At 39.3% G+C, this 22,241-nt stretch overlaps 1 protein-coding gene across 1 annotated transcript in view; it reads right to left on the bottom strand.

The window, feature by feature from the left end:
- Positions 1–21,678, bottom strand: part of LOC120518022 (delta-type opioid receptor-like) — a 75,911-nt gene extending 54,233 nt beyond the window's left edge. Inside the window, exon 1 of the mRNA XM_039740573.1 lies at positions 21,059–21,678. Coding sequence (XP_039596507.1) covers positions 21,059–21,300 — 242 coding nt within the window. The 5' untranslated portion in view covers positions 21,301–21,678. The remainder of the gene's footprint in view (positions 1–21,058) is intronic.
- Between the last annotated feature and the right edge of the window lie 563 nt (positions 21,679–22,241).

The raw sequence follows: 22,241 nt of genomic DNA, 5'->3' as shown, positions 1-22,241 counted from the left end.
GACTGATTCAGTGGCTTAGGCAATCGACTTTACGTTGTTTCTTATTGTTAAAATGTACTGAATTTAAAAATTGCTTTACAATGAGTACATTCAGTGTTACATCTTACTTAAGTCAAAACAGATGCTCCTTCCTCTACCCATTTAGAGAGGTGAAAAAGAAAAGACTACTCACCCAAAGACCGAAAACTCTAATTAAACAGTTAAGGACAGCATTAATAAATGGCTCACTGATTTTAAATAATTTTTGCACTGATCCTTATAATCTAAATTTATTTGTTCTAATTTTAGTAAAATTAGACATTCTTTTGCACTGGTTTCATTTTGGTTAACAATCTTCCACTTAAAGCCAATATCACATTCTTCTGTAAGAGAAAATTCTGGAGGTAACAATGGTAATGTATTTTGGTTTGCAGTGCACATTCAAATATATACAGTAAGCAATTGTTTGAAAAACGCCATGAAGAGATCTACTGAAATGGTTAAGTAAATAAAAGAATGCACTAGAAGAATGGTAGATGTAATACAGAGGATGTACCAGGAGATGAGTAGGAGATGAGCAGATGTCCTGTAAACAGGAAGACTGGACAGTTGTCACATACATAAGGAGTTCATGGGTAACGGCTGAACCTAAGAGAAGAACAAGAGTGTAATAGAATAGACTTTTGTTTAGATAAGTTATATGGATGTGCAAACCAATAGACCAATCAGTGTAAAATATCAGGTGATGTGTATACATTAATTCAACACTGTTACAGGTATGTCAATTCAATTAATTATAAATACAGACCTCTGCTCTTAACCTCTGCCCAGGGCACTGTCCTTTAGTAGATTGTTCTACAGAGTATGCATTCTTTTGAACAAGCTTCCTCCTGCCTGATTCCTGATTCAAAGAGGTCCTAGTTGAGGACAAGATCCTTTCTTATATATATTTCCAATTTATTCCACACTTCTAGTCATTGGGTATGTCAAAGTTGCCAGTTGCATTGTTGCCCTCATCATCAGACCATGTCAGTTTACACAAGTGAAAATGGCTGGGCATGTCTAATTAAGTGACTGCATCCATGTGAGTTGTAGTCACCTCTTTTTCTGACAATAAATAGCCTGCAGCCTAGCAGAGTTGGTGCTGTATAAAGGGTTGACAGGTATAGCGAGATCAGTCGCCTTTTTTATCTTTTATGTATTCTGCCATGGTACATATAACATGAAACATTGGATAGATTAGCTTCTCTTCTGTCTGTGAGGTCCAAAACACCCATGTTTCTTATTTCTTGTCACTCCATTCTATGAATTGCAGTTCCAGCTGAGCATTCATTGGTTGTGAGCTCTCATGCACACAGAGCCCAGCCCTACAACTAAAGACAAAATCAAACCTGCTTGGTTTGGTTGGAATGAGTCGCTAGGTATGTTACATTACAGTTCATGGGAGGGTAGCACTATCTGCCTCCAACTCACTAAGATTATGGAAATGGATGCTACAAATAAAAATTGCTGGAAAAGTCATCTAATGCTGGATAATGTGCTAACAAATGATCCCACAATGCTGTTCATCAAGCGGTAACATTCTCCAGATTTCACCCTGAATCAAGTTGTCTGTGGATTAGGAATTGTTGTGAAACCACAAGTAATCTCTCTGAAATAAGTGAAGATGTAATTCCAGTTTGGTCCGAGCAGGGAACAGTATGTGACCTAGTGGAGTTGGTGATTGATAACATTACTCAAATGGTCTTGGTCCAAATTCAGTTTGGATGGTCTGAGCTCAGAAGAATTTTTGTGACTGACAACTTGGAATTGAGTTACATGATGTTTTCCCCAGACTGAGGAGTAGTGTATTTTATCCATTCATAATCTGAAAATCTGATTAAAAGGTCCTGATTTTGTCTAAGGTCTCTTGGAGATACCATCTAGATCTTTATTGCAGCTAGAAAGAATAGTTTCTTTAACAAAGTCTTTAATCTGCTTGTAATAAAAGAAATGTGTTGATGAAAGTTCCCACTGGAAACAGAGTTGTTCAAAGGCTGTTCATTCAATGCCTGCCTCAGATTCCTTGTGTGGCAGTAGCTGAATCACTTCTCCTCGCTGTGCTCCACTTGTTAAAAATCTAAGCAAAAAGCTGGACTTCAACCTGACCTTGTAAGTCAGTCAGATATAATGCGGTGTTCCTCAAAGGAATCATGCAGGGCACACCGTGAAACTCTTTTTAGACTGCTAGGCACACTTCTTTATTGTGTAAATTCTCCCCTCTCCTACTGCTAATTCCCTACCAGTAACCCGGTGCTTTAAAGTCCTGGGCACAGCTTAAAAAAAAAACACAAACACACGATGCATACAGCCTCGCACTCAGCTCGGGCTGGCGTTATACTCCGTTGCTGGTCTCCTGATAAGTTCTACCATGCTTTTGGCTCCTGAGGTCCCATCTCCTCGGCTTTGCTTCAGGAGTCAGGGAGGCTGGAGGGCGGCAGTGACACCAATGTTTGCTGTTTCAGCATTTTCAGATTATTTTTGTACATGTTTGTATGGTATGCTGAAGAATAATTCATAAGAATTTCATAAGTTTCAAAGGCTTTTATTGGCAAATACATTAAATTTATGTAAAGAGTCAATTTTTACATTGTTGACCCTTCTTCTTTATAACTTCTTCAATTCACTCTGGCTTGCTAGATATCAGGGCCATATTCTGACTGACGGTGATTCATTCTTGACTTTTTAGTGTTTGGAGTTGATTACAATTTGTGGGCTTCTTGCTTGTCCACCCACTTTTTGAGAACTGACCATAGGTTCTCAATGAGATTAAGATCTGAAGAGTTTCCTGGCCACGGGTTCATACTTTCAATGTTATGATCTCCGAGCCACTTTGCTATCACTTTTGCATTGTGTCATGGTGCTCCATTATGCTGGAAAATACATAGTTCACCACCAAATTGCGGCTGGATTGTTGGGAGAAGTTGCTCTTGGAGGATGTTTTGTTACCATTCTTGGGCAGAATTGTGAGTGGGCCCACTCCCTTGAATGAGAAGAAAACCCCACACATGGATTGTCTCAGGATGCATCACTTTTGGCATGACACGGGGCTCATGGTATTGTTCACCTTTTTCTTTGATTTTTCCAGATGTCCCAAATAGTCGGAAGGAGGATTCATCCGAAAAAATAACTTTGCACCAGTCTTCTGCCGTCCAATCCTTGTACTTTCTGTAGCATTTTACCTGCCTTTGAGGTTTTTCTTGGAAAGAATTGGCTTCTTTACTGCACTTCATGACCCAAGGCCATTGTCTAAGAGTCTTCACCTCATTATGTGTGCACACTAACCTGAGCACACTCTGCACTGGTGGCAACACAATTCTCTAGCTGACTCTTAAGGAGGTCCTGTCACTTGCAGGACACTTTTAGCTGATCGTTTTGTGCCAGGGCCAAAATAAGTGAAAACGGATTTTTCAGATATAGTTAACTTTTTATGCTAATAAAGCTCTTAGCAATGAATTAATAGACATCTTGATCACTCTGCACAATAATATAAAAATGATGTGAATTGCCACCACAATTTCGCAAAACAAAATGTTTGTGTCACTGCCAAAACATTTAGTCAGTACTGTATAATCTAATCATTGCTTAATACACAGGATTAAAATCTAAGCATTTTGTTTTAATGCAAAAGTACTCAATCTGTCACAACATTGCCCCATTCTAATACGTTCATCTGTCCATTTTCTTGGTCTGATTTTTTTCTGCACAAGGTCATGGGGAATTAGATCAGACTCAAAGCATGAAGCGTGGGTCCACCGTGGACCTGAAGGATTTCTGGGGGGTTCAAATTCTTTTGTCAATTCTGCTGTTTGAAAGATTATTGTCTGTGTGAAAGTTTATATTTAAGACATATAAGAAATAGCAAACTATATAGATGAGGACAACTTCAATATTGATTCAAGATGGCCGTCTTTTTGATTAAATCTTAAAACTGACTCTTGTGAAGAACTGTATAAATGACAGGGATTTCCAGTTAGCCCATCTGAAAGATGAACTTCAGTTCTGCACATGAATCCAAATGTGGAAGCCACAGCACTTCACATGACTGATGCTTCAAGTGCAAAGATTTAGACATCCAGCGACCCAACTCTGCAGACGGCTTTTGGCTTTCCTCTCCTCTGTTGTCAGTTTGATTGATCTTCTGCTGATGTTCATGGATCTCTGCAGTTCTAGTGATTTAAATCAATATGTGTATGAAGTGCTCTCCAATTTTATGTACATTTTGTTTATGGTTTTGTATTTGTCGCTTGCTGTCAAGCAGTAAGAATGCATGAGATGAAGATTTGTTCAATTCAAATTAAATCAAGGGGTTTGGGCACATCCCTTGTGATTTTTGAAATGAATGGTTTGTTGAGAATTTTTCTAACTTGGAACCTGAAGAAAAGGAGATGATGACGACGGTATGGAATAAAGTGTTACAAATCAAAACAATCCCTAATCACAGAAAGCGTTAGAATTGTAACCTTGTTGAAAGAAACACAGATAAAACAAAATGGAAGCATATCTTTGTTTTTCAAGTTTTTGATCTTCCACACTAAAAATGGAATTTTGACTATTAAAAATAAATCATTTTCAAAACACCCTCCAGAATTAATCAACTTAGAAATGCCAGCTCTTGTATAACAGTGGGGAATGAGACTGTTTTGAAAACACCAACATACGATTGTCAATACACAGTATGTCTATATATTGTCCATATTTTTATGGCTTGGGTTAACTTAAACTTGTTTGGTACCTTTCAAAGCAGTTGTAAATCGTCTGTCCAGACAAAATAGTCCAGTTTGGTGTTTCCTTCAAGTATTTGATGACAAAAATGCCTTTTTGAAGAGACAAACTTTTTCAAGTTAGTGTCAATCTTTGATTTGCATACAGTTTTGCGAAACTCACACTAAAATCTTTTGTAATTCTGGAACATGAAACTCACTAAAGAGTTTTTTAAGGTTTCAAAGCTTTTTTTCTGGTGGGGGGCAGAAAACGAGGGACATCACCTCTTAAAGCTGTATTTGCACTTCCCTCTTTACCTGTATTCTTTTCCTCAGCAGTCTAATATACATATTTTGCACCACAACGGTAAAATCTATTTTATTCATGCATCTTGTTCACCAACGCCACAGAGAAGCGCAGTATGTTTTATAAAAACATGACATGCTATATATTTTCCAAAAAATTTACCCATCAAAATTACTGTGTCTTCTCCACAGCAAAATGCCACTACATGGGAAGGGGCCAGAGCTAAACCCCACCCACTGTTACCTAGTAACTGCCCTACCCTAGCGATTACCGTATATACTTGCGTATAAGTGGGGTCTGGAAACCTGAAAAATCAATCAGAAAATCAGACCCCGACTTATACAGTAATCCCTCCTCGATCGCGGGGGTTGCGTTCCAGACCCCCCCGCGATAGGTGAAAATCCGCGAAGTAGAAACCATATGTTTGTATGGTTATTTTTATATATTTTAAGCCCTTATAAACTCTCCCACACTGTTAACATTATTAGAGCCCTCTAGACATGAAATAACACCCTTTAGTCAAACGTTTAAACTGTGCTCCATTACAAGACAGAGATGACAGTTCTTTCTCACAATTAAAAGAAAGCAAACATATCTTCTCTTCAAAGGAGCGCCGTCAGGAGCAGAGAATGTCAGAGAGAGCGCTCGCAAAGAAAAGCAAACAATCAAAAAATCAATACATGCTTTTAAGTATACAGAAGCACCGCGATAAAGCGGCATTTTGTAGAAGATAGTCCGTGTCCTCTGTGCAAACAGCCCCTCTGCTCACACCCCCTCCGTCAGGCAGAGAGAGTGAGAAAGATAGAGAGAAGCAAACAAGCGCCACGCGGGAAGCATATTATTATAGCATTGAGGAGTTTTAGTTAATATGTAATACATGCTCTGATTGGGTAGCTTTTAAGCCAACCGCCAATAGCATCCCTTGTATGAAATCAACTGGGCAATCAAACTGAGGAAGCATGTAACCTAAATTAAAAGACCCATTGTCCGCGAACCAGCGAAAAATCCATGATATATATTTAGATATGCTTACATTTAAAATCCGCGATAGAGTGAAACCGCGAAAGTCAAAGCGCGATATAGCGAGGGATTACTGTACACCCATTCAAAAATACTTTTACATTTTTTTTTTTCATTTTCTTGCTTTCCCCGATCTAACACTAATTTCTCAGACACATCGAATTTTGTTGCAGAAGAGCAGTTGCCAATTTCTTTCACAACTTCAACAACTTTTAATTTCAAACCAGCTTCATATTTTCTTCTGATGGAGCGCTCCATCGCAGATAAGGGATACTCTTATAATAAAGGTGTGAGATACAAAAAATACAAATCAGTGCAAACGTCGCTTTGGAATAGTTTGGGTATTACCATGTGGTCACGTAGGCACAATAAATTGAAAAAAAAGGCAGTGTGCTCAGTGGTCCGCATTCGACTTATACAACTGACACTATAAAATACCAGAAATTATACGGTCAAATCAAGCCTGACTTATCCGCGGAAGACCTTATCCACGAGTATATACGGTATATGCATACTTCCCATAATTTGCTTTCTTTTTGCTAGAGATTTTTAATAAATTGCTAAATAACAAGCAGTTGCTGAATTAATGCATGAAACCACTCCCAGGCAAGGGCTAAATACCTTTCGTGTTGTTGTGAATGGCATTTATTTTGCAATTTTTTTTATTTTGGTTTTTGAAAAACAAAACACTAAGTTTCACTACAAATTCAACTTTGTGTGAATTGTTTCTCTCATCACTAGTATCGACTAAGCCTACAACTAAGAGTCTAGATAACGAACTGGATAGAATATTGAATCTAAAAGAAAGTTAAGAAAACAGGAAGAATGAGAGTACTCATTGAAAACATCAGGATGAGACAGAAAATCGTACACCAGACACATTCTACATGAAGATTTTTTATCAAAAAGCCCATCTGGATTGGAGACAGGTATAATTAATTACATTTATATTGATATAGTTCTTTTCTAAACTAAGGTAGGCCCTTTACACAGACACTGGGGAATCAGTTAATCACCACCAATGTATAGCGTCCACCTAGATAATACAATGGTAACCTTTCTCTCGCAGTAAACACGCCACACAGTACCTATTCGGGGGTGAGAGAGACAGTTAGCCATTGAGGGACATCGAATGATTATGGGGGCCAGGCCATAGTGGGCAATTTTGCTAGGACTTTAGAAAACTCTGTACTCTTTTAGGAAGATGCCCAGTGATCTTTTATGACCAGAGAGAGTCAGGAACTCGGTTTTATGTCACATCTAAAGAACAACACCATTTTTATAGCATGATGTCCCCATCACTGCACTGGGGCATTGGGATCAACACACAGTCCACAGGGCAGGCACCCCCCCTACTTACTTCACTAACATCTTCAGCAGCAAATCAAGTTTTTTTCTAGATGGTATCCCATCCAAGTACTGGCCACGCCAAACCCTGCCTAGCTTCTTTAGTATTACCTGGTCTGAAGTGCAGATGGAATGGTTAAAATAGGAGAGGGGAAGTGATAAAACTGAGCTGTTAGATGAACAATGGAAGGCGTACAAAATTGAAAGGAGAAATGTGAAGGTTGGAGAAAGCAGAGGGTAGGAGTGCTTACACTAACACAAATGTATATTTGTTAATGATTGAAATGAGGTTAGTGTGCCAAGTACCCCCAATATTAAAATGCATTTTAAAAAATACATGTATGGCTCTTAGTAGAAAGCTGCAAGCTTGGGCTCATTTCGGGGCAAGAGCTCTACTTCTCTGTCAGGAGAGTGTAAGACAGCTGCTCTCTAGAGTGTACAGTATGGAGTATTTTGAAGCCAAATCTCTTCCCATTCCTATTAGATGAGTCAAAGATAGGAACCAGTTTTGGATGGCACATCAAGCCTTAGCAGAAAGCACTAACACACACCGGCACATATTCACTCTGGGCTTGTAGGCAATCATCTAATAACCTAACATGCACACAAGACCTTAGGTAGCCTGAGGAAACCTGCACCCACAATATTAAAGGAATGTGCAATCCTCACCTAACAAAGTGAATGCTTTCTAGAGCCACTGTGCTACTCAACTGACCCACACGTGAAGCAAGGTGATTCTTTAATGTACATTCATGCTGACAATAAGGATATTAAAAAAATGTAAATTTGAAAATGATTATATCAACTGAATATTAAAAAAGGTTTTTGTTGATTAGCATGTTTCCCAGGGACAGTTTCCTCTTTCTCTTATTCTCTACCACCACACTTTTGTTCTCACCATCCACTTGGATGTATGTCTCTGGTCACATCATATATTTACAAAGAATTAGACATTTCATTTATTCCTCCGTCATCTAACACCCATAAAGCTTTACTGATTGCTTGGCAGGTTCTTTAGAAACTCATCATGAACTCGAAGTCCCAAGCACTAAAGAGTTCCAAAGCACGTAGTCTCAAACACTTTCAATATTACCCATTAGAGGGGGATATCTCCATCAAACCCAGGCTAAAATCATTTCTCATTTATAAAAAACTAGCTGAGTAAGCCTTGGGTCCTAGAAAGTATTGAAATTGTCAGAAAAAAATGAAATGTAGAGATGTCAGGTAATTGAAAGGAACGACTCTGGGCGTCTCTCTCCTAGGAGGATTTGTTTTGCTGACATGCACACATCGCTTGTCTATTAGCAGCAGGAGGAAAAGTAAAAGGGATATCATTTTGCCAGTTAGTGGCTAAGCGACTTTGTCTTTCTTCTGAGGTTTCATTTTGCTGACGTGTTATTAGTGACTAAGCAAGTTTTCTGTTTCCTTGGAGGCAGAGCCCTTACCCTGACTCCACCTCTCACTTCTGGGCTGGACAGACAGACACACACACTTCCATGAGTAGACGTTTATATATAAGACAATGAAGCTCTGTGGTGCATAAAGGCAAAATGGAGTTTCCTGTAACAAGGCAATCCAATTTAAACAAAGTCCCAAAACAGAATACAAATAGAATGGTCAACAAAACAGCAAAAATATACAAAGAGGCAGCAAGTACATCACAACACAGATAAGTCGCACATAAGTCATTCACAATGAAACACCAGGAACTGTGGAAGACCCTCCAGATTTGTAGAATGGTTTGCAGTTCCTTCTGGTGGCCCCGCCTCCTGGGGAAGCACCCACAAAAACACATGAAACATAACAAAGGCAGCAGCTTATAAGCACTGACAAAAATAAAAATGAAGAATGATGCAACAAAAATAAGACAATCAAAAATGAACAAAAGAGATGTAAAAACAAATTTGGAATCCAGTGAGGGCAGAATCCCTAGCTGAGACATGATGAAACTATGAAAATTCAGTGTTAGAATTGCTTCTTGTGATTTTTTTTTTCTCACCTTGATCTCTTTTTCTCCTGTTCTTCGCCTTTTCCTATTGACTGTGCCCTTTCCTTTTACATTTGTAATAAATGTCATTGTATTTCTTGACCTTGTGCTTGTCCACAGCCACATTCTTGCCTCTATCAGTTTCTTCGCCTGAACATTTGCCTGACTTGCTCATGTATAGTATGTGTGACCTTGTGCCAGAAGTAACACGATAACAAATCCTCCTTTAATGAATTCCTTCAACACCTCACACCTCACCTTGATGATTCTTTTAACTCAAAGGCTTAACCTCTGAAAAAAGGGGAAGAAAATCCCAGGCACAGAGGTGAAGCAATTGTGCAGGTTGACGACCACAGATGATTCTGGTGTGCCAGCATTATTAGGCCGTAATGGCAGGATTTGAGCTAATGGGAGGGCATTACCAAGCCATGCTGGAGGGATTTGTGTGAACGAGGATATCATCATGGACCCCTGGAGGGTCTGGATGAGAGGTGGCAGCTAAGGTCCACCACCAATGACAGTGATGTCCTTTTGAAATCATCCCAACATAGCCTGAATGCAGTGCCTAAGAAAAGTATTCACTCCTTGGAATTTTTTACATTATTTTTGTTATACACCACTGAATCAATGTGGATTTAATTTGACAATTACTTTGTGTTTTATATTTATAATTATTTGAGGTGACTTTGCAGAGATCTGTTTTCACTTTGACGTAAAATCCTAACTAAATCCACTGTAATTCAATGTTGTGTAACAATAAAATGTGAAAACTTCCAATGGGATGAACTCTCTTTATAGGCAATGACCATTAATGCAGTTGACAATAACAGTGACGGTATGGTGTTGGTTGAGGTTGGTTAAACTTGAGATTAAACCCACTGCAGCTTTTCAATATCTACTTGCTTTTTCTTATTCAGGAGGTAAAATATTTCCCTGGATGTTAACATTCCTAGTAGTGACATTTTGCTTCCAATATCTCATTCTCTGAAAAACATGTCTAGGGACATTTTGGCTCTGCTGTAAAGACCTAAAGAACGGATTAAGTAGGATGTTTCAATTACAGACGTGGACGCTTTGAAATCAATGTCTACTCCTTCTGGAATTCTCTCTTGGTGTATTTTTATTTTGGCTGCATAGATTTTCAGTTGTGACTCTGAACAAATTAATTCCTGGGTTCTAATACAGGCTGAGCCAACATGAAGTACCACATTTCTCAAGGTCAATGCGCAAGGCAGAGGCAGCCGAGTGAGTTGGGGTGGGGGTCCTTTGATAGGCAATCCCTTGTAGTTTTCAGTCAGCAGCATGCCTTGGTCCGGTGCTATACCGTGCTTTCACTGTCGATGCGTTCTTCAAAAACAACGAATCCATCATTACTATGCAACTCGCCTTCCGAACGCACTTCAGCATTCCTGCTAACGGTGACGTCCCAAATCGGAAAACATTTCTTCAGTGGGTGGCTAAATTTAGACAGACGGTACAACATTGAACAGAAAATCTTCACGCTATCCTCTGACTGTACGAACACCTAGAAACATTCAAGCTTGGAAGGGAAAAATTTTACAGTCTCCTAAACGCTCCTAAACTTCTACCTTAAGCATTTCCAACACGTCTTTGAGGAGGATTTTGCACGAGAACCTTCATTTCCATCCATACAAAATGATGGTAGCACAGGAACTCACTGAAAGAGACTGTGCGAGTCATAGAGAGTTGTGTGTGGACATTCTGCAAACCGTTCATTGAGATGTCATCATCACGTGCATCAACAAGGCTCATCTCCTTTTGAATGGTTGGATAAAATAAGCAAAACGTTCACTATTGGGCTGAACTTCATCAGAGACCCCTGCACAGTGAGCATGTTACAGTTTGGTGTGCCGTTGCATAATTTGGCATTGTAGGCCCTTACTTTTTTGAGGAGTGGGGAGCAACGGTCACCATCACTTCAGAACGTTACATTGAAATGCTAGAGAACTTTTAGTGCTCCCAACTGGAAGAAATGGATGTGGTGGATGCCTGGTTTCTACAGGATGGAGCAACAGCTCATACTGCATGGAGAGCCATTCAAGTTTCCGGGGAAGCTGATCACCTTGCGCGGCAATGTTGGATGGGCTTCACATTTACCTCATCTCGCTTCGTGCAATTTCTTTTTGTGGGGCTATCTCAGGTTGAAGGTATACACACACCAACCTCAAAGACGCTATTTGCCACAAAATCACCCCTATTCCCCTTGAAATGGCTGAACGAGTCATGCGAGCATTCAGAAATTGTCTTTAAGAGTGTATGGCTAATTATGACCTCTACCTTGAAGATATCATTTTTAAAACACAGAGAAAAAAAATCTATTTTGTATACCCTTCCTTGTGTCGTAATGAAATTTATTTTATCATGTAGCGTTTTTGCAGAATAAACTTTTGAAATGTGGTTCTTGTTTTTGGCTCACGCTGCACTAGAGTGTTGTACTGTGTTAGCCATTATGGCTGTATTGAGAAGTCAAGCAAAATGACACCTTCTGTTGGCTAACTAAAAACATTACGATATGCAGGCTTTCGAGGCAACTCAGACCCCTTCTTCAGGCAAAATGTAATACAGAAACTGGAATCCCCTGTGTTTAGATAGACACTAGGACTGAAACAGCATTGGAAATCCTTTACATGAGACATCTTAGATGCAAAAAATTAATAGACCTCTCCAGGCTAGGATTCATTTAGCGAGAGAGAAGAACAATGATCTTTTGATAAGATAACTGTCCAACAAAGTCTTTTGAAGTTTTCGATGAGTTTTTCAATACAATGTGGATTTGTAGTGAGATTGTGTGTGTCAGTCAGAAAGATCCTCATATCTTTAAACCATATTGTAATGTGTTAAAATTTAGCATCAGTTTAACTTCCCATTATTTTCTTTCTTGCTCTGTCTTGATGTTGCCCATGAACACTGTGACTTTAAAGTCCTTCTCACAATGTCCATGGCTGCTGATGTGATCTACTACAGGAGCATCCCTATTGCCCTGCTTAATGTGCTGCCTGTGTAAATTCATTTTTGGCAGAGTGTTTGTCCAGTTTGTCCCAGATAGAGAGCAGCAGAGGTTAAGTGCACACGGTGACACAATGCATTGCCACACCCACCACATGACAATCCAACTCAGGATCCCAGATTAGGACCCGAGTGCACCTCAGCACCACACTAGTTCAGATGGGGTGGAACAGTGTGAGGTTTTTTATGGTGACTGGAGTGCCAATTCTGCCATCAACCCCCAGGTTTTTCCCTGCAGGTTGGAGGGCCTACATGCAGGGCTGGATGCAGATTAACATCATACCCTGGATGGAGCAAATGCAGGTTAAGGGCGTTGCTCAAGGGCCCAATGAAGAGGTTCACCGACAAAAGCACGATAGACATATGCGCCCCGACAAAACTGAGACTGACAAATGAGCACCAACAAACCCGCTAACTGGTTTTCAACAAAGGCGCACCGACAAAATCGCCACGACAAAATCGCGAGAGAGGCCAAGAGAGTGGGACACCCTTGCTGCAATTCTTCCTACATATGCAGGGCGTGATCTTAAGGACTATCTGCGTGCCGTGCTGATGGCATGCCGCGTCTCATGATATTGACTTCTAAAAGAAACATTATTATATATGCTTTAAACTAGTAATTCATATTTAATGAAACTTTCGTGATTTTGTCAGCGCGATTTTGTTAGCGCGTTTTAATCGGCGCTATTTTATCCGTGCGCATATGTCTATCGAGCAAATGTCGGGTCACACAACGTAGAGTCACTTTTGGCATTTACGGGAAAACGCCTTCCAATTACCTGTGCAGAACCCTAGCCTTAGTGCCACCACTCCGCCCATTTCCACATAGTGGGCAGTACAAAATCTTGCACCCTGAATTTTTTATGTTGTGGCCCCTTATCACGTGGCACTTGCCCCCTTCCTTGTGTCACCTGTTAGTCTATGTCCATCTTTTCCACATTCTGTTTGTCTTTGGCCACACTGCTTGTTTACTGTTGCATAGCAACCTCAGTTGTCTCCCAGTCATGTGAGACCTGTGAGGCCCTTCATTACCCTTCTAATTTTGAAGGCTCTTCATAAATAGGAAATCTTCAGTAGCTTAGCTGACCGAGTTTCAAATCTTTCACGTCCTCAGGTTTTCCTTGACACAGCAGCATTTCTAGATCTGTAGACTGCCATCTTACTGTCGTTAGTAGTGAAGGGGTAGGAGTGTATGAGGACTACCAAGTTTCTGATTGGGCTCAGTCATAATGTGAACACCACCATGCAACTTATAATTCCCATCAGCAATCTCAGTGATAGTGGCTTCGTTCTCATAGGGCTACTGTTTTACACATTCAGCTCCATTCATTATGTGTGCATGTCCTGAATTTACTAATAGATTAAGAATTCAAATCCCAGCTATTATATCTCTAGTTGTCTGGATTTGAATCCTGTCCTGACCTGGTCACTGTCTAGAGGGAGTTTTCATGTCCTCCTTGTGTTCATGCGTATTTATTGGCCATATTTTGTAACCAGACACTGCATTGGACTTACATGACTGCCAGGGGTGATTCCTGACAGCCACCACATACTTGTTAGGTTGATTGGCTTCAACCTCCAACAGCCAAATTGGTTTTACACTAATCTTGGATGCATTACAGGAGTAAATCTTGAAATTATTCATCCATTCTTTCACTTGCTTCTAAACCAACTTAATTCAGTTTTGGAGACGGCACATAGCCTACCAGTGTGGCATTTTACACAGCTCTGGACAAGATGCTAATTAATTATACAGCACACCCTCAAATACCCCCACACTCAATAACATTGACCTAAATTAAAGACGTGTAAAGAACAAAACACAATATAACACAATCCAGCCCACTTAATCCTTCTCAGGAGAACAGCAGGCTGGAGGCTATCCTGGCAGAACCCAGGAGGTGCAGGCAGAGGACCACACGACACATTCACAGAATACTGGGAACTGGAGTGAGGAGGAGCACTCGAAGACCCTCTTATCTCAGCTACATCATAGCCACGAGAAGGTCATGACAAGCTCTGCTGCGCTGAACAGCCTCTTTGCAGGACAAAGCTTGTTATATTCTTCTTATGTTCTTAAATATAACACACACTTTATAAAAGCAGATCAAAAAAAAAAAGAGTATTAAATAGAGACACTTAATAACACCATACCAATTAATTAACAATTTAATTATGATATGATATCCACACACTTAATAAAAGCAGACTAATTAAACAATAATTATGATATGTTATGAGATGAGATATGATATATGGTATACACGTACTTTACAATAGTAGACCCATTAAAAGATACTTGATATGATATGATATGAACACACTTAACAACAGCAGAATAATTAAACATTATAACATGATATGATATGATATGCACATAATAACAGCAGACCAGAAGATGATGATAAGATATGATATGATATGAACACATTTCACAAAAGTGGACTGACTAAATAAAAATGATGATATGAAATGATTTGAGATGAGATATAATATATGATATACACACACTTAAAAACAGCAGACCAGTTTAAAGATACTTATAGTATGATATGATGTACACATTCTTAATAATGGAAGACCAATTAAAATGCATAATATACAGACACTTAATAACAGCAGACAAAATTAAATTATGATATGATATGATATACACACAATTAATACAAGCTGACCAGAAGATGATATGATACAGTATATGATATGATGTGATATGCACACACTTAATAAAAGCAGACTAACTAAGCAATAATTATGATATGTTATGAGATGATATATGATACACACACACACACTTTACAATAGTAGGCCCATTAAAAGATACTTATGATATGATATGAATACACTTAACAATAGCAGACCAATTTAAAGATACTTATAATATGATATACACATACTTAATCATGGAAGACCAATTAAAATATATAATATACAGACAATAACAGCAGAGAAAATTTAAATATGATATGATATGTACACAATTAATAACAGCAGACCAGAAGATGATAACATGATATGAACACACTTAACAACAGCAGACTAATTAAACAATAATTAAGATTTGAGATACAGACACTTAATAACAGCAGTCCAATTAAAAGATGAAATAATATACACACCTTTATAACAGCAGACTAATTACAAGATAATTAAGACTTGATGCAATATGAAACACACACACACACACTTAAGCACAATGTTATGTTGCTGGAGAGATACATGGATGAGGTGTCAATGCTGAGCAGTTGCCCAAGAGAACACAAACTTAGCAGTTTCATGTGCTTCATGGCGACGTGGCATGGAGGTGAAGCCCAGGATTCTGCGATTGCATTGGATGGATTTAAAATTGAGTAGGCATACAGAAGCACAGTGAGAACACAGTGACGCCGTACAAGAAGGACCAGAAGAGATTGGACTTCCAGGGAAGACTAAGGTCTTTTGATGTGCGCAGCAAGCTAATTGAAATGATTTGGGGACGTGGGAGGAAATCGCACATCTCACAGGATAAACTTTCAAACCCCACACAAACACAATTCAGACCCAGAATTCTATCATCACGAAGCATCAGCTAACCACTGTGCCACCGTGCCACCCATTTTTGGAATATAGAACTGTAACAGCATGACTCAGAAGATGAAGAACAAAGCTTACAATAAAAGAACAAGAGACAATTTTAATAAAGAAGCTTGAGAAATGACACATGGCAACAAAGAGCTGATGACTGGAACAAAAGACAGGCCACCTGGGGTGAGCAGAAAGGAGAAGTGAGATCATGACACACGGCCGCTGAGGAAATGTTCACCAAAGAAGTGACAGCACAGCACCTGGAGTTCAAATAATGCTGTGTTGCTTTTTTGCCTCCTGTTAGCTAAAACGCTGAACATCAGAACTTGGCTCAGACAAGACAGTTGAGGCAGAGGAGCACCTTCAGGAAGTGGCCCTTTATAAATGAAAGGTCGATTAATTAATAGAATAACACTGAGCTTATTTTTAGTTTTCCATAGCTGCTCAGGTTAAAGTCAGTGTGTCTTATTCAGTTCTAACAACACTGGGCCAGCACAAAAGAAAGCCATGTAACTAACGAGGCTGAGCCATTGATGTTCTTCAAAGATAAATCACAACCATTATGATTACCAACTGGATTGGCATTGCGGTGCCTAACTAAAGAAGAAGAAGAAATGAAAATGATTAATATAAACATGAGCACTGGTACACAGAATGAAACTTCCAAGATGATGGATAATGGCAGTAAATGGAAAACACACAGACATTAATATCACAAGCAAGGGTGCGACTATCTGGGCCCGCATCTACAATAAGTCCTCGTAAAGTCCCATTGCTTGTCACCTGGGATGTGTGGCAATGACAGGTTGCTAATGGCTTGGTGACAGTCCTGTCCTGCTGCTATCCAGTACACTTGAGAGGAAGTGTAAAATATCAAGAATACATCAGCACTAGGGGCGAGGGGGTGCATTTGAAGGTCACTAATTACATTAGCAGGGGCCGGTCATAAAGGAGCCTTGTCAGATACTTGAGCGATATCAAAAAGAAGCAGACTTCCATTTTTTTAGTGCTGCTTTGAATCGGAATCCGTCTTTAACTACAAAATCTGAGGTGACTGCTACGTGTTCACTCTCCCCCAGCGCATTAAGTGTTATGAATTGGTCTTCTGGCTGTTAAGACATTCCATCAGCCCATAATTATCTCTGAATTAGAATTGTCTACTTGAATAAAATGAGGATTTGAAATCATTTCATTACATTAATACACTCCTGTACTCATAAATTAACGGAATATTCCTGGCCCCCGCTAGAGCTGCTTGGATAGCGGCCCTGAACGGGATTAGGCAGGAGTCAGAATGTTTCAAAAAAGTTTTCTATACTGAAAAAGGGAAGTGTTTTTAGAGCTGAACACCTAAACTTCTGAAAGGAGAAACTGACAAAGCGTGTTCTACCAATCCATGTAACGGCGCCGCAGACACACCTGAAATGCAGCCGGCACAACGTTCTTTTTTGGGACCTGACAATACGGTTGGATAATTGCGCTCCTCTCAGAATGACATGCCAGCGTTTTGCTGTGCCCTTTCACATCTCCTTGACAACCAGCCTCCATTTATTTTGATAGGGCAATTTTCATAATTCAGTTAATTATCATAAATTATGTCATTGCTACATTAATGGAACAATGTTAGTGCAAGATTCCTTGCTTAGCAGTGCTAATGATAACATTGTTCCTCTTCGAGCAGAAGTAGCTTTACCTCACATTAATCCGCACACGCCACCGTAAACCCGACGCTGAAAGCCACCGTGGAGCCTTGTGTGCGTAATGAGGCAAATATCAGCAAAAATGAGTAAAAGTGCTTAAGAGACAATACGATCTCATCCTATATGGGAAGATTTCACAGCACTGTGCTAAGGTCCTGACTAGTTAAACAAAACCTTGTCATTTGATAAAGCAACTCTCTAAAGTAAAGCAAAACCACCCAGTCTCGCAGGCGAAGTGACTCGATCAGCTGGCAGGAGCTGCGCCCACAATCGCGAGGGTCGGAGACCGGAGAGTCAGCTAACCGTCAAGCCACACAGCATACGGGGCGCCACCGCTCGCCGCTCATTGCTGAGCTACACGTCACAACGCATTCGCCTTCTGTGACCGCTTAGAGTTACAAAATGGACATATAAATAGAGATTCGTGTTCCCCTTATACTGTTACAAATATACTTGTGCTCGTTCAGCTTCATTTAGCAAATTCATCTTATTTACAGCTATAAACATCATGACTTTCAATGCCAGTCAACCAACAGTACCGCATTAAAAGAAACAAATTAATCAGAAGGGTGCAATTATGTAAAAAAAATATAATACTGTACATTATATTTATGTCTGAAATAGGTAGATGTGAAAGTTTCTATATCAAAAGTAGTGAAAAGTCAAGCAAAATGACACATTTTATTGGCTAACTAAAAGGATTACAATATGCAAGCTTTCGAGGCAACTCAGGCCCCTTCTTCAGGCAAGATGTAAAGAAAGGGCCTGAGTTGCCTCGAAAGCTTGCATATTGTAATAGATAGATAGATAGATAGATAGATATGAAAGGCACTATATAATAGATAGATAGATAGATAGATAGATAGATAGATAGATAGATAGATAGATAGATAGATAGATAGACAGATTTGAAAGGCACTATATAATAGATAGATAGATAGATTTGAAAGGCACTATATAATAGAAAGATAGATTGATTTGAAAGGCACTATATAGTAGATAGATAGATAGATAGATAGATAGATAGATAGATAGATAGATAGATAGATAGATAGATAGATAGATATAAAAGGCACTGTATGATAGATAGATAGATAGATAGATAGATATGAAAGGCACTGTATGATAGATAGATAGATAGATAGATAGATAGATAGATAGATAGATAGATAGATAGATAGATAGATAGATAGATAATTTCACAGATTTGAAACTTTGAAATTACATCTTGTCAGGTTATTAATAAATAAATGATTACTTCCTTAAATTCTTAATTAAACCACCCTTTTCCGTTAGCATTATAAAGATGCATCATTTTATAATATTTTGCAAACAGGTAGCAAGTACCTGGCTTCTTTCTTTAAATGTACAAGTTGTATTTCAAATGTATTCTGTAGTGAAAGAAAGAAAGAAAAGTTCATAATGTTATTTCTGTAAGCTGGTTTTAAACTGATCAAATGCTAATAGTAAGCTTTTGTTTCTAAAGCGATGTCTGAAATGCCTCGAGTTCTGTTTATTTAACGTGAAAAACTATTTGGCTCTGAAATCACAGCTGCGCCCTCTGCCGGGTAATTCCCTCATTTTCTGTCCATTAAAATTGTACTTTTGTAGTATGTGACTCCTACAGACTCACTAAATAAAATGTAAGGGGGTATCGCATAAATGTCGTTTGTTTAGGCTGGTTATCGTATAAAGATGTTCAGACTAGTAAAACTTATAACGCGTAACATTGTAACTTGTAACGCGTCGATTACTGTCGGAGAGGCTCAGCTTATTGCTGGTGGTTTTTTTTGAGAAGGACTTTACTGATGAGGATAATCGCTTTGGCGCAGAATGGTTAAGCATTCTAACATCGTAATAGTAAAAATGTAGCCATACAAATGTACGTAATGAGAACACATTATACTCGTGTAAATTTGCATGTATGAATCTCCTTTTGTTTCTTTGTACCAGCTGTGTTATTGTTTCATGTTGACCTTAGAAGAAAGTTGTAATTTAAAACGAACGAATTACAAAATGTGATTGACTCCTCCGAGCGCACAGATTCCAGTAAGACTTTTCATTTCAAGTTACAGATACAAACACACGACAGTGCAGCCCAAGTTGAGGCTTATGGAGTCCGAACAGCACCGAAGATTTCTAGCAGCCTTAACTTGTCTTCTCAGTCCGCTCGTCTACCCTTTTAATTGTATTTAGGGGGACATGTGCAGGATTACCAGAATCATATGAAATGCCAAACTCACGGGCGTGTGCGCGTCTGTCCAGGCACACTGGTGGTTTTCCCAAAAGGACGGACTCGTACATATTATTCTCACAAAGACCCCGGCACAAGGAAAGCTCTCCCACTGTTTTCTTTCTTTCTTTTTTTTTTTTAATTTTTTTTATTTTTTTGAAATTAATGTCTGTTTACTCCTACCGTTTCCTAAATTAAATTAAGCCGGTTCAGTTTCGCTAGAGCTACATTCTACCATCGGACTGCTTGGAGAAACCCTAACTACACGAGTTGTGAAGCATTCACTGATCCATTCATTCCTAATCGGACAATTCAGATTTATTTCAGGACTGAAAGGCTATGCCTGCCACATCTGATGCAAAGCAGGAGCCAGTCCTAGACAGGACGCCAATTATGAAATGTATGCTAATATAATTGATATACTAATTCAACTGTTATTTAAAATAATATATGCCTACAGTCACCAGGTTAAGCGATTTGAAAAATAAAATAATATATGCTTATTTATTGTTACTATTATTCATCCTAACATCCATTTTTAAAACTCAGTTAGCTCTCTAGGATTGAAAGGGAGGATCCAACCTTAGATAAGGTGCCTATCCTTCTTGAAGCACACCCAGAGAATTACCTCACATGAACAGTTTTCAAAGCTTCAAAGTCACCAGGCTACTATGAAAAGTCCACTCAGGCAATGGCCGAAAAGCGAATTGAATTCAGGTCCTTGGAGGCAACAGCGGCAGTTGAGTAGACCAATGAAAATAATGATAATAATAGTAACAGCTGTAAGAGAAGAAGACAACTAAACGCTAATTATGATGCCCAATTAAATGTATGAACTCCTTGGTGCCCCCAGAATTCAGATCATCTTTCAGTATTATTATTTACATGGGAATGGACCTTTTCAGCTGCCTCGGAAGCATGAAAGGACTGCGTTTTTAATTCTTTTGTCCCGATGCGCTGTAGTCCACGCGTTAACAGTCTCCCCCGGCATAGATATACATTTAAAAAGTGTACATTATTTTTTCAAACGTGTTTGAGTGATTTGATGGAGCGTAAATCGGGTAGATATTTCAATTCGCTTTAAGCTCATTAACACTTTTCATTCCATTATTGATCACCGAGCAGATAACAAAGGTTCTAGAGACGACTTACCGCACGATGCCGTACATTACAAGAATATTCCCAAGTAGTCCGACCACACAGACCACCGAGTAGAGAGCGGTGATGGAGATAGCGATGATGATGCTCGCGTAACTGCTCTCCGGGATCGGCTCGGTCTCGTTGGCACTTCTGTTCGACATGAGTCCGTTTGGATATTCTTGAAAGGTGTTATTAAACGGGAAAGCTGAATATAAATCGGCCAAGTCGAGTCCTGAAACCGTGGACAGCTCCATTTCTCCGACTCGGCTCCTTGAGCGAGCTTTAAAAAAACTTCTGTTCACTTATCAGAAGAAGAAAGGTAGCAGTCCAGCGCTGATTTAACAGTGGATCGATTTTAGTCCGTTGAGAGTCCTTATCTCATTTGCAATCATTAGATAAAACACCAATCGCGTCCCCGCTTTTCTTTTAAACCCTGTGAAATGAGCGCCGCTCTCACGACTCATCGCAGTCTTCAAGCGCTCTGCTCTCGGTTATGAAACCAGTGTCGGGCTTTTCACAGGAGTAGGCGGTTTCTTACTTTATAGACGAGCATTCGGCGCTTGTGCCCTTCGTGAGACAGTCCCAAGACTGGGCTCTAACTTAACTCTGCTCGCAGCAGGTACAATATACGTCTGGCATTTGGTCCTCTGGTGATTTCTTATAAAACCTGACAGCTTTGTTTGCGTCAAAAGCGCGTAGTTGGCTGAGAATCAAAAATGTTCTTGTCAATCAAGAATACACAGAGAGAGAGAGAGAGAGAGAGAGAGAGAGAGAAAGAGAAAGAGAGTGATAGAGAATGAGAGAAAGGGAGAGAGAGAGAAATGGACAGAGAGAGATACTAATTATTTTTTTATAGCACTGAACACTTAAATAAACATTACAAGTATGTCCCTTGGAATTGTGTAGAAAACGAGGAGAATATAGCATTAACGTGATCAAAACGCGCGTTGTACGTGCTCGAACATCAGTTATTAACCATTCTATGTTTCACCAGTCTCTTTCAACTACCAGGCACCACCTCACTAAGTTAATACTGTTAGAAGAAAACCTTGCATTAATTGATCGAAGTTGTGACCACCAAACATAATAGTTTCGAAAAATGAAAACTTTCTTCTCGGGGTGTTCATTTCATTTGTTATTTTATGAAAGTCCTGCAAGTTCATCAAAGTGTTAGTATTAACAATGAAGGGACAAT

The sequence above is a fragment of the Polypterus senegalus genome, chromosome 17, assembly GCF_016835505.1.
Source record: "Polypterus senegalus isolate Bchr_013 chromosome 17, ASM1683550v1, whole genome shotgun sequence".
Taxonomy (NCBI): Eukaryota; Metazoa; Chordata; class Cladistia; order Polypteriformes; family Polypteridae; genus Polypterus; species Polypterus senegalus.
This window is presented reverse-complemented; position numbering and strand designations above follow the sequence as displayed.